The sequence below is a fragment of the Mya arenaria genome, chromosome 1, assembly GCF_026914265.1.
Source record: "Mya arenaria isolate MELC-2E11 chromosome 1, ASM2691426v1".
In the NCBI taxonomy this organism is placed as follows: domain Eukaryota; kingdom Metazoa; phylum Mollusca; class Bivalvia; order Myida; family Myidae; genus Mya; species Mya arenaria.
The window spans coordinates 19,464,031-19,477,638 of record NC_069122.1 but is presented as its reverse complement, the minus strand read 5'-3'; the positions used below and the strand labels follow the sequence as shown (position 1 = coordinate 19,477,638).

Genomic DNA, 13,608 nt, shown 5'->3' with positions numbered 1-13,608 from the left:
ATTATTATTATTATTATTATTATTATATACGAGATTTAATAGCGCTCTTTTCATATATACAGTACACGTTCAAAAGCGCTGTACAAACTACATATCACATATATGGACATACAATCGAAAAAAAAATCGGGGAAAAATCATATAAATACATATATCTCTTTTCACCGTATATTTCTTTCATTCATAAATTACCTTTTTTATCATCAATATACTTAGAATACTAAGAAATCGTGTAGCAAATTATGTTGAAAAGTTTTACGATATTATCTTAAAACTGTATTGAGTCCAATGTATGTGCTTATACTTGTATAGAGATGAAATGTGACCCTGTATTCTGTACTGCGCATTTCAGACATTGAATTAGTCAGTTGTTTATAACTACGTTTTGGAGCTAATCTCCGGCCTGACGACTCCTTGTATTTACAATACTTATATCTGAATTACCCACTAAGGTAAAATAATGTACATTATTATGCAGATACTATTATATTGCTTATTGAATTGTCAATTGATCGTAAATGATATATTTTCAGGTGTTCAGATGAAGCTCGTGGTCAAACCAAAACTACCATAATTATATAATTTTTGTGTGTTCCAGTTTCTCATTGGTTGTGAAAAAATGTCCGGAATGTTAAACAAATTATTTCCATTTGTTGTGTTAGGAAAATGTTCATTGAATATGAAAAGTGACTTTAGCCACATGGTGCCTAAATCCAAGATGGTGTCCAACATGGGTGCTAATGTTTGTAATTTGAGAAATTATATTATAATGGGATGTTAATTTATATTTTGTTAGTTATTATTAAACCAAAAACACGTTTAAATATATATTAACACTTAACAATGTTCATAGTCAAGTTGGTATACATTTTACAGTTTCAAGGTCAAAGACACTTTAAAGGTCAAAGTTTAATTTTTAAGAACAAAACACACTACTAGCACGGTGATGATGCAATGCGAGTTCTTTCCGTCCAGATTCTTTATTTGCGGGTTCTATCCGGCACCGATACGGAATCTATCCGTCGTGTTTACGTTAAAAAATGCGGACATTATAAATCGGAAAAGCAAAGAGCAAGTGCTGTTATTATGTTTGTGATTTGATACTTGAAGAATAACTTCCTTACCAATCGACAAACAAACACAAAAAAATGAAAGCCCCACATCTTTCTATTCATCTAAACGAATGAAAATAAAACAGCGATCATATTTCTGACAACAAATACCATGCAAAAGAAACTATTTACATCCTGATCATTACGTTTATCCTTTTAAAGAAGTTATCGAAGTAGGTATTATTTAATTTCCTGCTTTTGTATTCAATCTTAGGGATAAAAAATGGAAATAAAGTCCTCGCTTGTCGGTTAAGCGAAGGTCCAGATTATATATTTTATGAGTAGTTGTATAGAAATTTGGGCACCGGATATATTTTGTAACTTGCACCAGATTCGATCCAAGATTTTATATGCTGTTTGCTTTCAGTCGGAAAAGAAGATCAAATTAACACATATAACCCCTACTATCATTTCTTATGAAGCAAATCGCGAAGATATAAATCTTATATTAGTATAACTTATTCAATGTATATTCGTCTTCGAAGTCCTGAAAGAAAAGAACAAAGTTGACATAATGAAATCAAATCTTGTTATAAATTATTTCCTAATACGATTTTCATAATTTCGTTTACCTGCTGAACTGACCATATGCATGACGCTGAAACATTTTAAGGGACGGTGCAAACTTTTAAGTGTAGGTATGCAGACCGAAAACAAGTTTTTTAATCATGCCTTATTCAAAATAATTATATTTTGAAATGTTAATACATCGACCACGATAATGACCCATGGTACGAGCAAACGCTTGGATCATTACCGGTGAAGACATAAGTTTATTTACATGAACAACAAAATATACACACTAATTGTTACTCTTGAGATACGGGATTTTAAGATCGTCTTGTATGAATAAATATGAAGCAAAAACCTAATTCCCTAATTCACATATGAATGTTATAACGTCATGTGAATTATTTTCATACAATAAGTTAATGCTTCATTGCTGTTGCCTGCCACGACTATTTTATAAATATCATATGGCAGCATGTGTGACATTGATATTGTCAACCCGAGGACAGAATGTCACCCGATGCGTTAGCGTTCGAGCGTTGACAATATCAATGTCACACATGCTGCCATATGATACTTTTTTATTATACCGAACAAAATTAAGAACAGAAAAAGTTTTAAAATGTTTTCAATTCATTAAATTAAACAAGTTTACAAGGTAAACAAAATATAAAAATAAATAAATGATTATATCTAGAACAAAATTCCAGCGTTAATTATGCTAAAATTACTTCAAGATATGACAGTTCCTGTCGTCTGATAGTTTTGTGTACACATTGAACAGTGACGTCACTGCTGTATGTGTTAACGGGAGGCAATCGCGTCACGAATAAGCTAAAATATTGAAGTAGTTATTTGCCCTTATATGACATTCAAAATATCATTGCGGTCACACTACCTGACAGTGAATTTTCGCTTGGTCACGTGTCAAAAAGGTTGAAAATATCTCTTTTTCGGGTAATGGGATTTTACTATTGTAGACAAAAGTGAGGTATAATAATATTATTTCTTAAACAAATGAATACTTTTTGTTTGATTCGATAGGCCATTGTTGCAACTAAGCCATTATTGTTGGAGAATAGATGCTAAATTCTAGTATGTGAATTATTAAGATGCTCGCACATGCGCATGTGCACTGGTACGTTTTTTATAGATATTTCAAGTTCAGTTTGGTTAAAAATGTTCTTGCAAAAATACTGTAGTTCTGCATTTTATTTAATTTGTACTCATTTGTAAATATAACGCAAATGACAAATGAAATGTGGTTGGAAATAAGCTTTGGATATTTAAATAGTATATCTAGTAGATTCAGAACGAACAATACAATTCTGATTTTATTGGCCAAATAGGTCTTATTATTGTGTATCACACCAATACACACCAAACTCTGCTGTTGCTGGTGATATGGGCTGGAAACCGGTGTTTGTTAATCAGTTGAAATGTATTGCAAATTTTTGGATATTGTCTTTTATCTGCCAATTGGAACCGTAAAAACTGGCATTTTAGAGTAAGGCCACACCAAATAAATGTTTCGTTCCTCGAGCGAGCGAAAAAAATAACTAAATACAATTGTCAGTTTTCATAAAAACCGAAGCGAGCGAGGGGCGATTTTTTTTATTATAATCAATATAAGAGAGATTGTTGGATAGAATTGCCTTTAACCCCATTTGAATGCAATCTTGAACTGAACCTTTAAGTACATTGGGAAAATGTCAGAATACATACTACTTATTCATTCGCTTTTAGTACACACATTATATGGATAAACAAGTTTCTAATTTAATTAAAACATATTTTAAGTATCACTGCATGATGATCATTTATAATAAAAAAGAAAGCTGCGTTTAGGAGAAAGTCTGAAAAGACTTTTATAAATGTACCTGAATCAATTTAACATCATTTGCAACTGTATTTAGACATTCATTAGGATTGATTTCGGATGTTTAAAAAATCATATTTTACAATGGCATCATCAAACATCAGACTCCATATACATTTAAATTTCTTGACTTTATTTCGTTTTGAATATCACAGTAAATGCAATGGCATGTGTTTATCAAAACAAAAAGAACAAGGGTATGTTCAGAATACTTTTATGGTCAATTTTATGCACCAGCCAATTGAATATGCCCCCCAGTCCGGAATAGCGGGGAGCCTCACTTCTGGTCCATCCAATACCGGGTAAAATACCCGACTTTCAGGGACAAACTGCTGGTAAAATCCATGCCGAATGCCCCCGCACCCCGGGATACCTAGGTAAGGCCCATTCACTGCTATTAACGGAGTGAATACAAAACCACCGCATTCACTCGGCATTGCGGAGCCACCTGGAAAGTAAAAACACGGCCCATTCAACCTGCCTCCGCTGTCTCCGGTATACCCCCGGACCAGGGGTGGGGGGGGGGATTGGCAGTGGTTTCAATTGACTGGTTCATTATAATCCATTATTATGCTGATATACTTAGGCTTACCAGTGTTTATATCGCTATTTGTGAAAATATATTTGTTCAAAACTGTTGTTTTGTCAGAATTTGGTCAAAACTGAGCTTGATACATCAATTTTGACCACACAATGACTCATGTTCCTGTTAAGTTGAGCTGTCATCTTCAGCATCGTCGTAATAAGATAAAATTTTGGTCACTTGTATTATGACTGGAATCAGATAATTCTTATTTGACCATTCCAATTTCTATCCAAAACGAGTCACTATCAACGCAATAGTATAGCTACCAGTCTCAGATACACATGCTTTATTGCATACTTATTTCTTTAATTAATGATCCTTTAGTGCATGAGACGATGAACAATGACTTCAAGCATGCTCAATACATAATTACATGTATTGTCAAAAATAAGATTTAATTTCCAAAATTCCAGCCACATTGTTTATACCGGAAGCCGCCATTTTGATTGAATTTATTGAAACCCATGCTAAACCGATCGACATACAGTATAAAACACTGTAATAACACTTAAAAATTATATTCTAGGCACAAAATGTGCAGCACAAAATATATATATATTTAGTATATGAAAGGATCTCACACAATGTTTTGTGTTTATTTGGTGTGTCGCTATTCTAGCATATCAAAACCACATCTTTGTGTAAACCTTGACTGTTTATGTATCATTTGTATGAGGTAATGCAGTGTAACTGTATGGTAACTAACCTTACTCTTGTTTATTTTTGCATCATATATCAGATAAAACGACACCATTTCATGAAAGGTATGATCTAATTTCATATTAGATGTACAATATATGTACTGAATTTCCATCACATATAGGTCTTATTGAAAATCTTCAGTACAAGATGAATTTTAAATAATGAAAATATATTTGCTATTTTATATAGAAACATGAATAATTTATTTACGCTATACTTGAGAATATCATTAAAATTGTGATAAATAAACATGTTTATTTGATAAAAATAAATCAGAAATTCAATATCTTATTTGTTATTCTCCTTAATATTACATGAATAATGTTTTTACAACAAATATATTAAATTTGTATGTAAGGATCGTTATATTTAAACATTACATTTTTTCATAACTAAAGGTGATTTACTTTCATCTTTTAGGTCGCAAACTTTGCCATTAATATGTGACCTGAAAGAAATAATAATTAAACGTTTGCCATTTAACGCGCAAATAATAAAGATTGGGTTAATAACAAGTTATTATGCTTCATATTGAAAGGTTCTTTACCTCAGATTAAATGTTTCTCGTAGTAGATAAAATGCAAATATCTTGCATTCAATTGAAATAATTCTGCACAAACCAATGATCCACAACTGGAGTATACATTTATGTATTGTTTTAACATAATACGTTTTACAATTACATATAAGGCTTTTAATTACTATGCATTTGAAACAATAAGATGTGTGCTTCCCATGAGATAATACATTCTTTTCTTACAAGAATGGAGGTTATATATTAAATCAATGTACACCTGTACAAAAACTAAACAACTGTTTACGTAGTTTGCATATTTCTTCACTGAACACTATATAAATTTCTCAAGAAGTTTTTGAAAGTTTCGTTACTATTTAATGATGAATCTTACACACTACATATTACCTTATTTCACCACAGTTTAATAATATTGAACTATGAAGTGCAAATACTTGTTTGAAATATATGCTTTAACCCAAGTAACAAAAAGATGTCAATAGTGAGCCATTTGCAATAAATCTAACACATATACCATGACAACTGATATGGTCATTAATTTGAATAAAACGATATTGAAAAAATATGCATGCAGTGTGTGTTTATTGGCATCTTAAGTATTCCTCGGCGAAATGAAGAAATATAATCAGAAAGGTTAACGAGCCTTACATTACTTTGGAAATCCTTAAGTTTGCTGCCAATGACATAAAACACGGTACCATCTATATTTCTGAGCAAATGAGTCTTTTTGACACACTGTGACACAAAATAAAGATCGAAATCAATTGTATGCTTCAAGAAAAACAATAAAACCTGACCATGTGAGTATGATTTTTTTCGATTTATTTTCTGTCAAAAACGCAAAATGGTATATGACAAAGCGGGCAGGGCATATACAAACTGTTAACGACTTCAAATTCTGCTAAGTGAAAACCTCACGCTTTCGCATGAAGAGCCAATTAAATTCATAATTGACAAAATGATATTTCGAAAACGAACCTTACAAAACGAACCTTACCCAGGCTTGTTCACAGCTGATATTTGAGCAAAATTTAATTGATATTTAAATGTTTGTTATCACTGTTTTCGTATCAGTTCATGTGTGGTTCAGAAGGAAGCTTTAGATAGATAATGTTAATACACTTATAACAATTGAGATAACGAGCCTTACATTCTTAAACGAACGTTTACGAAATTACCACTTCAACACACTCATAAACAAAATACACGTTCTGACTCCAATTTATTTTGTTGCAAATGGTTCCTCATCCGTTACAGACGTGATAAACACTCTTTCGACTTAAAAAAGTGTTAGGAGTTTTTGTTTGAACTTATACCTAAACTGCTTATTGAATTAGCTAGCATTGGCGACATACAATTCATACGTGTTTGTTTTTAGAGCATGACTTTAAACAGGTTAAAATACGTTTTCCATGGCATACAAACATATATGGAATAAGTAAAGTAACGGAACAGAATTCTGGAATAACGGGTTTGAAAAAAAACAAACATTTAAAGCTGCAGCTCTCTCACAGCTTTACCGTTTTTCCAACCTTTTTTGTCTTGAAATTAGCACATTTTTGCGTAAATATCTGCAAAACCAGTGATGAACGACCGTTGACAAAAGATCAGATTGCACATTTTCACATTTCCATTCCAAATTTATTGGTTTATGGCTTAAACCGTTACTAACGGCTAAAGAAATTTGCATAAACCATCAATTTTGGAGCGCCAATATGAAAATCTGAAAACCTGATCTTTAGTCCTCGGTCTTTCATCACTGGTTTTAAGATATTCACGCTAAAATTTGCTCGTTCAAAGACAAAAAATGAAAAGTTGTCAAAACGTTCAATCTGTGAGAGTGCAGCTTTAATAGTCCACACTCACCCGACGACAGCCACGAACCTTTCGAAATGTCACTATCTATGTATCACAGCCGATAAAAAGAATCGTGTCAAAAAGTTCTATCCTGTACAAATTAGGCCAGTGACCCCTCTGATAGAAAATAATCTTAACTTGGGGATGAACTTAATTTAATCCCGTTTGCTGTACGTAGACATGCGAAAATACCAATTACACCGGCTTATTGAAAAAGCGTGTAAAATGACGAAGATATAGTGAAGTCATCTTTGTTTAAAGTCTTCATTCGAAGCAAAATATTGCCGTCCGACGAAGCATTTATGACGCAATTTATCACGTGGTATACACACACTATATTTATATTGTATGTTTTCCAGTGGTTAAGTATGGTCAGGGGCGGATCCAGGATTTGACGTTAGAGGGCGTAAATTAGCGGGCTTTTACTGTTGACCTGCGCCCCCTCCATCAAAAACGAAAAATATTTGGTTTAAAATGTTGGCAGGATAGTTTGCGAGTTCTCCCCTAAGATTTTTTTTTAACAATTTATTGTCCAAAATGGTGCATTTAAGGCGTGTTTTATTACTTTTTTCTCCTATATTGAATTAAAAAGTAAACATTTTAAAACGATGGTCCAGTTATTAATTTGTAATTTTATCAATTATATCTTGCAGATTAATTTTTTTCAAGCATCGAAAAATTTAATATTCCATTTTTCAGAAGTCAAGTTTACACAGAAAAGACTTCTCCAACCAAGCCTGTCATGGAGTCTCAAAACTGGCTTGAACGTCTGCTATGCTATGACGAATGGAAGATCCCATTGTTACAAGCAATAAGGGAGACAGAGCTAACATTAGCTGCAGAATATGCAAAAGGAGTAGATATCTATCCACCAAAGGGTCTCATATTCAATGCATTCAATCTAACTCCCCTTTCACAGGTACTTGTAATGTTCTCAGTTTATACCATTGATAAAACATTGATCTCACCTTATACTGGTACTTACATATTGTAGCTGGATACTGAAATCTATAATATGTCTATTAAGCTGACAAAAGTTGTGCTTGACTTGGTTTTATTTCAACATTTGAAACCCTTTTTCAATCGAGTTTAATCTGATGACATGTCTTTAAATATAGACAATTTATAGTAAAATCACTCCCAGTTCCCGATTCTAGCCAATGAAATGCCTGAAGTAGTCTGAGAACTTACATTTAGATTCGTATCAATGTTTAAATATAATTGCCTTTATTTCAGGTGAAGGTTGTCGTTGTGGGACAGGATCCTTATGATGACCCTGGCCAGGTTAGTGATTCATTTGTAGTTTAATATATACTTGATAGTTTCTCTGCTTAGTCAAGAAAAAAAGTCACAATATTAGAATTCAATGGCCATGGTGTCTTTAGCGGCGGCAGTCATGCAAAACATTAATCTTTCTATCAAAGGCAATTACTTGAAAAACCGTTAATGATATCAACATGGAACTTGGTACATGTATTATCTGTGACATTTTACACATAATATGTTTTATAAGCCTATAACACTGGCTAAATAACACATGTTACCACTGACAAACAATTGATGGCATGGTCAAATTTCTTTAGAATTTGTGATTAAGTCATTTAATGTTATTTATTATATGCTTTCCAGTGATTTATTGAGATTTATCAGTGACAAAAATATTACTTTACTGTTTAAAAGTTTTGAAAGTTAGCCCGCTTTCACTTCCAAATCCAACTGCAGAGCGCACAGGGCTGTGTCTAAACTTTAACGCCATCATGTCTGTTTTTGGCGCGCTTTTCTGGAAAAAACTTCAATTAACTGTCATTTTATACGCTTTTCGCAATTTATTTCACCTCGTGAACACTTAAAGTAAATATCACACTCGTGGATATGCCAATCGTGAAATATAACTTTTGGTGCTCACTAGGTGAAATATATTATGATCTTACAATGAAACGAACAATTATCCTCTATATATTCACATATATAATACTGGTATTAAAACAGCTTTAAAAATGAGTATTAAGAGGGTAAGTACTATAAACTTCTTCATACATGACTGCTTTTGAGCAAAAGAAGACAATAAAATAAATACCTTTTAATTGACTACATTCTGAATTTCAGGCAATGGGTTTGTCATTCTCAATTCCCGTTGGGGTGCCAATTACTCCATCCCTGTATAAAATATCCAGTGAACTTGACCGGGACCCCGGCATCACAGGATATCAGCGCCCCAATCATGGGTGTCTGGAGCCTTTGGCCAGACAGGGAGTTCTCATGATCAATGCTGCTCTCACTGTGGAGTAAGTGAATTTTGTATTTCCTGTATTTGTTTAACGAAGTAAATTATTAATTGTAAAACACATCTGACCATGGTGTCAGAGCTAAAAATCCAAACTCCCATGCAAAAATTTGGCAGCCTTTAACAGACCGAGCCTTTAAGTTAGTGAGCGATACATGCCCGCACGTGGTCTTTATGCTCTGGGGGAAATTAGCTAAAAGTAAAAGGGGACTCATCGATACAAGCAAACATAAGGTGATTGAAGCAGTGCATCCAACAGAACGGCGGAACAACTTTTTCGGAAATGGTTGTTTCTCACTATGCAACACATATCTGACCACAACGCCCTTCAACATGACACCTATAAACTGGAACTGAACCCGAAGTAACCGGTCACATTTGCCAATGGTAGAGAAACTGGGTTTCTACATTGATTTCGATCACCGGATCAACCTAAAAAAACATTAACAGCTGAGACAACTTGACATTAACCACTTCTTCAGTCAGAAGCTAGTCTTTGTCAACTGAAGAATTCTGCTGGATTTAAGTGTAAAGTGTGAATGTTGAATATGAAATGTGTAATTTACTGTATGTAATAAGGGAGCTAACTCATGTAGGTAACAGTTGTACAGTACGGATTGTGAATTAATGGCGTTTTAGAATGACTACATTGTGCTTAACCTGGGTTACATGCTCTTACCATTTACTCTTGTTGTGCAGAGTACGCGGGGTACCAGACAAATATTGTGCTTTGCTTGGATTGCCCAGGATGTAACGAGAATATAAATATATTTATGTACCATTTTAAAATTAGAATTACTGATTGTTGTAGACAGAATTGGAATAATGACGTTAATAGAATTTCTCACAGGGATATATATAAATTATAAGTATTTATTGAATGTTAAAAGATACCTTAAATTGTCTGGCTCGCATGTGTAGGCACCGTTTTCAAAACGACGTCTGCAGCCGCATCGGGAGCGGTGAAGACCGGCTTTAACAAGTCTATTTTTCTCCATAACTCCATGTGTTTTTGAGGTATTGACTTCAAACTTTATACTCATATTGACTGTTATGGGGAGAAGTGCTGTGCAAAAGAAACAGTTTGTGTATGGTATTTTAAGAGTTATTGCCCATTTATTTTATACTATTTGTATTTTTTTTTACTTCTCTCCATAACTCCATATGTTCTTGAAGAATTGACTTCAAACTTTATACACATATTGACAGTTATGAGGAGAAGTGCTGTGCAAAAGAAACAGTCTGTGTTATTTTTTGAGTTGTTTTCCTTTGAACTTTCTTTTTAGCGGGACAAGTCTACTTTTCTTCATAGCTCCATATGTTTTTGAGGTATTGACTTCAAACACATATTGACTGAGTAGAGGAAAAGTGCAGTGCAAAAGAAACATTATTCTGTATTTGGTATTTTTGGAGTTATTGCCTTTTGATTATTCTTATACTTTTTTTTACCTATCTCCATAGCTAGATTTGATATAAAAGTAACCAAATATAAAAAATATAGGCATGCATTTCTTTAAAAAGGCTTAGAAAAATAAATTGTTGAAGTTTTTGAAAAAAAATATGTGCCTCGAAATTAAGACAAGTCATTTTTGGAATTCACAAGTTATTATTTCATTTCTTTACTGAATACTTAATGAAGTTGCATGCTATGAATAGTCTGGGTACTGAGGATAAAACGAAATATGCTGTCTTTCAGAATCCATATTTACTCTATTACTTTATTCAGGATTGTTGGGATAAGAGTGAGGTTGTGCACACAAACTGGTTTAACCCCACAGTAAATTTACATTTTACTGACTGTTCCAAGGCGGTACCTAACAATCCTTAATAAACATACATACTAGTAGTTTTTTTTATATATATATATAGTATGTATGCATTGTGCTGTTTGTGGAGTTTTGTGCTGTTCTTCAATGTTTCTTGTTTGTGATTTTTTGTTTTTGTGTTAGAATGTCTTTGCCGTGTGCCATTAAACCGGGTTTATGTTTAAACTTTTTGCTACTGAGCTTGTTTCTGTAGTTTTTCACATAAGTATTGCTGACTTAAATGGACACAATAAAGGTTAAAGCTGCACTCTCACAGATTTACCGTTTTTCCAACTTTTTTGTTTTTTGTCTTGGAATTAGAAATTCTTTGCATAAATATCTGCAATCCAATGATAAAAAACTGCTGACAAAAAATCAGATCGCAGATTTTCATATTTCCATTCCAAGTTTTATGGCTTAAACCGTTACTAACAGTGTAAGAAAAATGCATAAAAAATCAATTTTGAGCGTTTCAAGACTAAACATAAAAAAGTTGTCAAAACATTTAATCTGTAAGAGTGCAGCTTTAATGCCAATTTTTAATTTTTTTAATGCATTATCATGTTTAACTCATGAAATAAAACATGAAAAACAACCTTTATAAATGCTTAAATTTTAATATTTTTGTTTTGAAGGAAAAAAGAATCACAATGTAATCTAAGAAAATGCTAGTCGTGAATAATATGTAAGAAGGATGTCAAACTCGTAGTTAGTATTTAGTTCTGACATTGAATAAATTTATGTCCTTTTTACTCACTGTGGTTTATTATTCACGTCTCCCATTTTATGATTTAGTTGAACTTGTCATTGCCAGTCCCTCCTTATTCAGTAGCAATACATTAAAATTATTGAGTTTATAGGTCTTTTATGTACCGTATATTATAATCAGAAATGATAAAGCCATCATGAAATTATGTCATTATATATTTTTGATGTACTTTAGTTGTGACGTCATAAATGAATATCATTGTAAAGTGTGCATGTTTTATTGGGATGTTTCATGTGTTTAGTGCTATAAATAGTGCATTAATATGCATGATAGATATAGAATATCACATTCATGATCATTCCAAGAATATTATTACATTCGTGTTCATTCCATATGAAAACTAAACTCGCTTACTAAAATAAATGATAACAAAATAATTATGTATTGAATGACCACTCACTGTGAAAGATTTGCAATATACATGTTAAAGTGAACAATCTTGTATGTAAGTCACAGCACAACATGAGTAGTGTCATTACTCAAAAATATTTGTTTTATGATTTAAATTTGTTATCTCTCTTTTGATAAAAAGACACATGCCGGTCGGTCGGATGGTTAGTCAGTGAACTTGGCCGCACAAAAAATCTATTGAACTCTTGAAACTTATGTGGTATGTTGCCATTGACCAGCAGATGACCCCTATTGATTATGAGGTTAGCTGGTCATGGTCAACTATCTTTGTCTGCACAATAACTCATTCAAAGCACTGAAAGTGCTGAAGGACGGTACTGTAAAAGCAGCCACGATGTAGTATTGCAACAAGAGTTTGTAAAAATGCTGTAACATACACTGTGGATGAGCAAGACCAACTCCGAGAATAACAACGCTATTGTTTCATATGAGGGAATAGTTTAATACAGGGACATGGCCTTACTTACCATATGACTTGTCAGTAATTGCACAATTTGTCGAACTGGAGGGGCACTAGTCACTGACTGTGGCAGGCCTTGTTCAAATTCAAATACAGGACCATTTTTCATTACAGAATACAAATTTAATTATGATTGGTTTATATTAATTTATTTTAGATCTATTGAAAAAGACATCTGACAGCTGATGGAAAGAAACCTGTATTGTGACCTTTTCGAGAGGCTAAGAGAATGTTCCCCTGGAGGGGATCGAACCAATGACCTCTAGAGTGAGAGGCGGACACCTATATCACTAGACCACTCAATGTGCTCGAATTTATAATCCATACAATTTACAGCAGTCCTCATAATCTAGCTTATAGCTGTGCTCTCACAGATTGATTGTTCTGGTAAATTCTTTATGTTTTTGTCTTGGAACGGGCCAATTTTTCCATATATGTCTGAAAACCAGTGATATAAGACTGCTGACAAGAGCAGATTGCAGTTTTCATATTTATATGTGAAAACTGATGGTTAATGGCTAAAAGTGTTACTAAAGCTTTAAGAAAAACGTAATTTTCAGGTGTTTTCAAACAATTGAGATCTGTTATATTGTGAGTTATCTTATATGACTGAATTGAAGGCACTGATGCCAAAATGAGTTGATTCTGAAACAAACAAAAAATAATAAAAAAGGTCAAAACTTTCAATTTATGAGAGT

At 33.0% G+C, this 13,608-nt stretch overlaps 1 protein-coding gene across 1 annotated transcript; it reads left to right on the top strand.

The window, feature by feature from the left end:
- Nucleotides 1-322: 322 nt before the first annotated feature.
- On the top strand, nucleotides 323-13,318 carry LOC128230548 (uracil-DNA glycosylase-like). Its single transcript, XM_052942931.1, has 5 exons — nucleotides 323-452; nucleotides 7,881-8,100; nucleotides 8,418-8,465; nucleotides 9,288-9,466; nucleotides 13,068-13,318. The coding sequence occupies exons 2-5, from the start codon at nucleotides 7,924-7,926 to the stop codon at nucleotides 13,087-13,089; spliced, it is 426 nt and encodes a 141-aa protein (XP_052798891.1). The 5' UTR covers nucleotides 323-452; nucleotides 7,881-7,923; the 3' UTR covers nucleotides 13,090-13,318.
- Nucleotides 13,319-13,608: the final 290 nt, after the last annotated feature.

What these genes read in the sequence shown, in the direction of transcription:
- LOC128230548 (XM_052942931.1), top strand. Translation starts at nt 7,924, where the DNA reads ATGGAGTCTCAAAACTGGCTTGAACGTCTGCTATGCTATGACGAATGG. An exon ending in ATCTAACTCCCCTTTCACAG is followed by an intron (nt 8,101 to 8,417) that starts GTACTTGTAATG and finishes CCTTTATTTCAG; the next exon opens with GTGAAGGTTGTCGTTGTGGG. An exon ending in AATGCTGCTCTCACTGTGGA is followed by an intron (nt 9,467 to 13,067) that starts GTAAGTGAATTT and finishes AATTTATTTTAG; the next exon opens with ATCTATTGAAAAAGACATCT.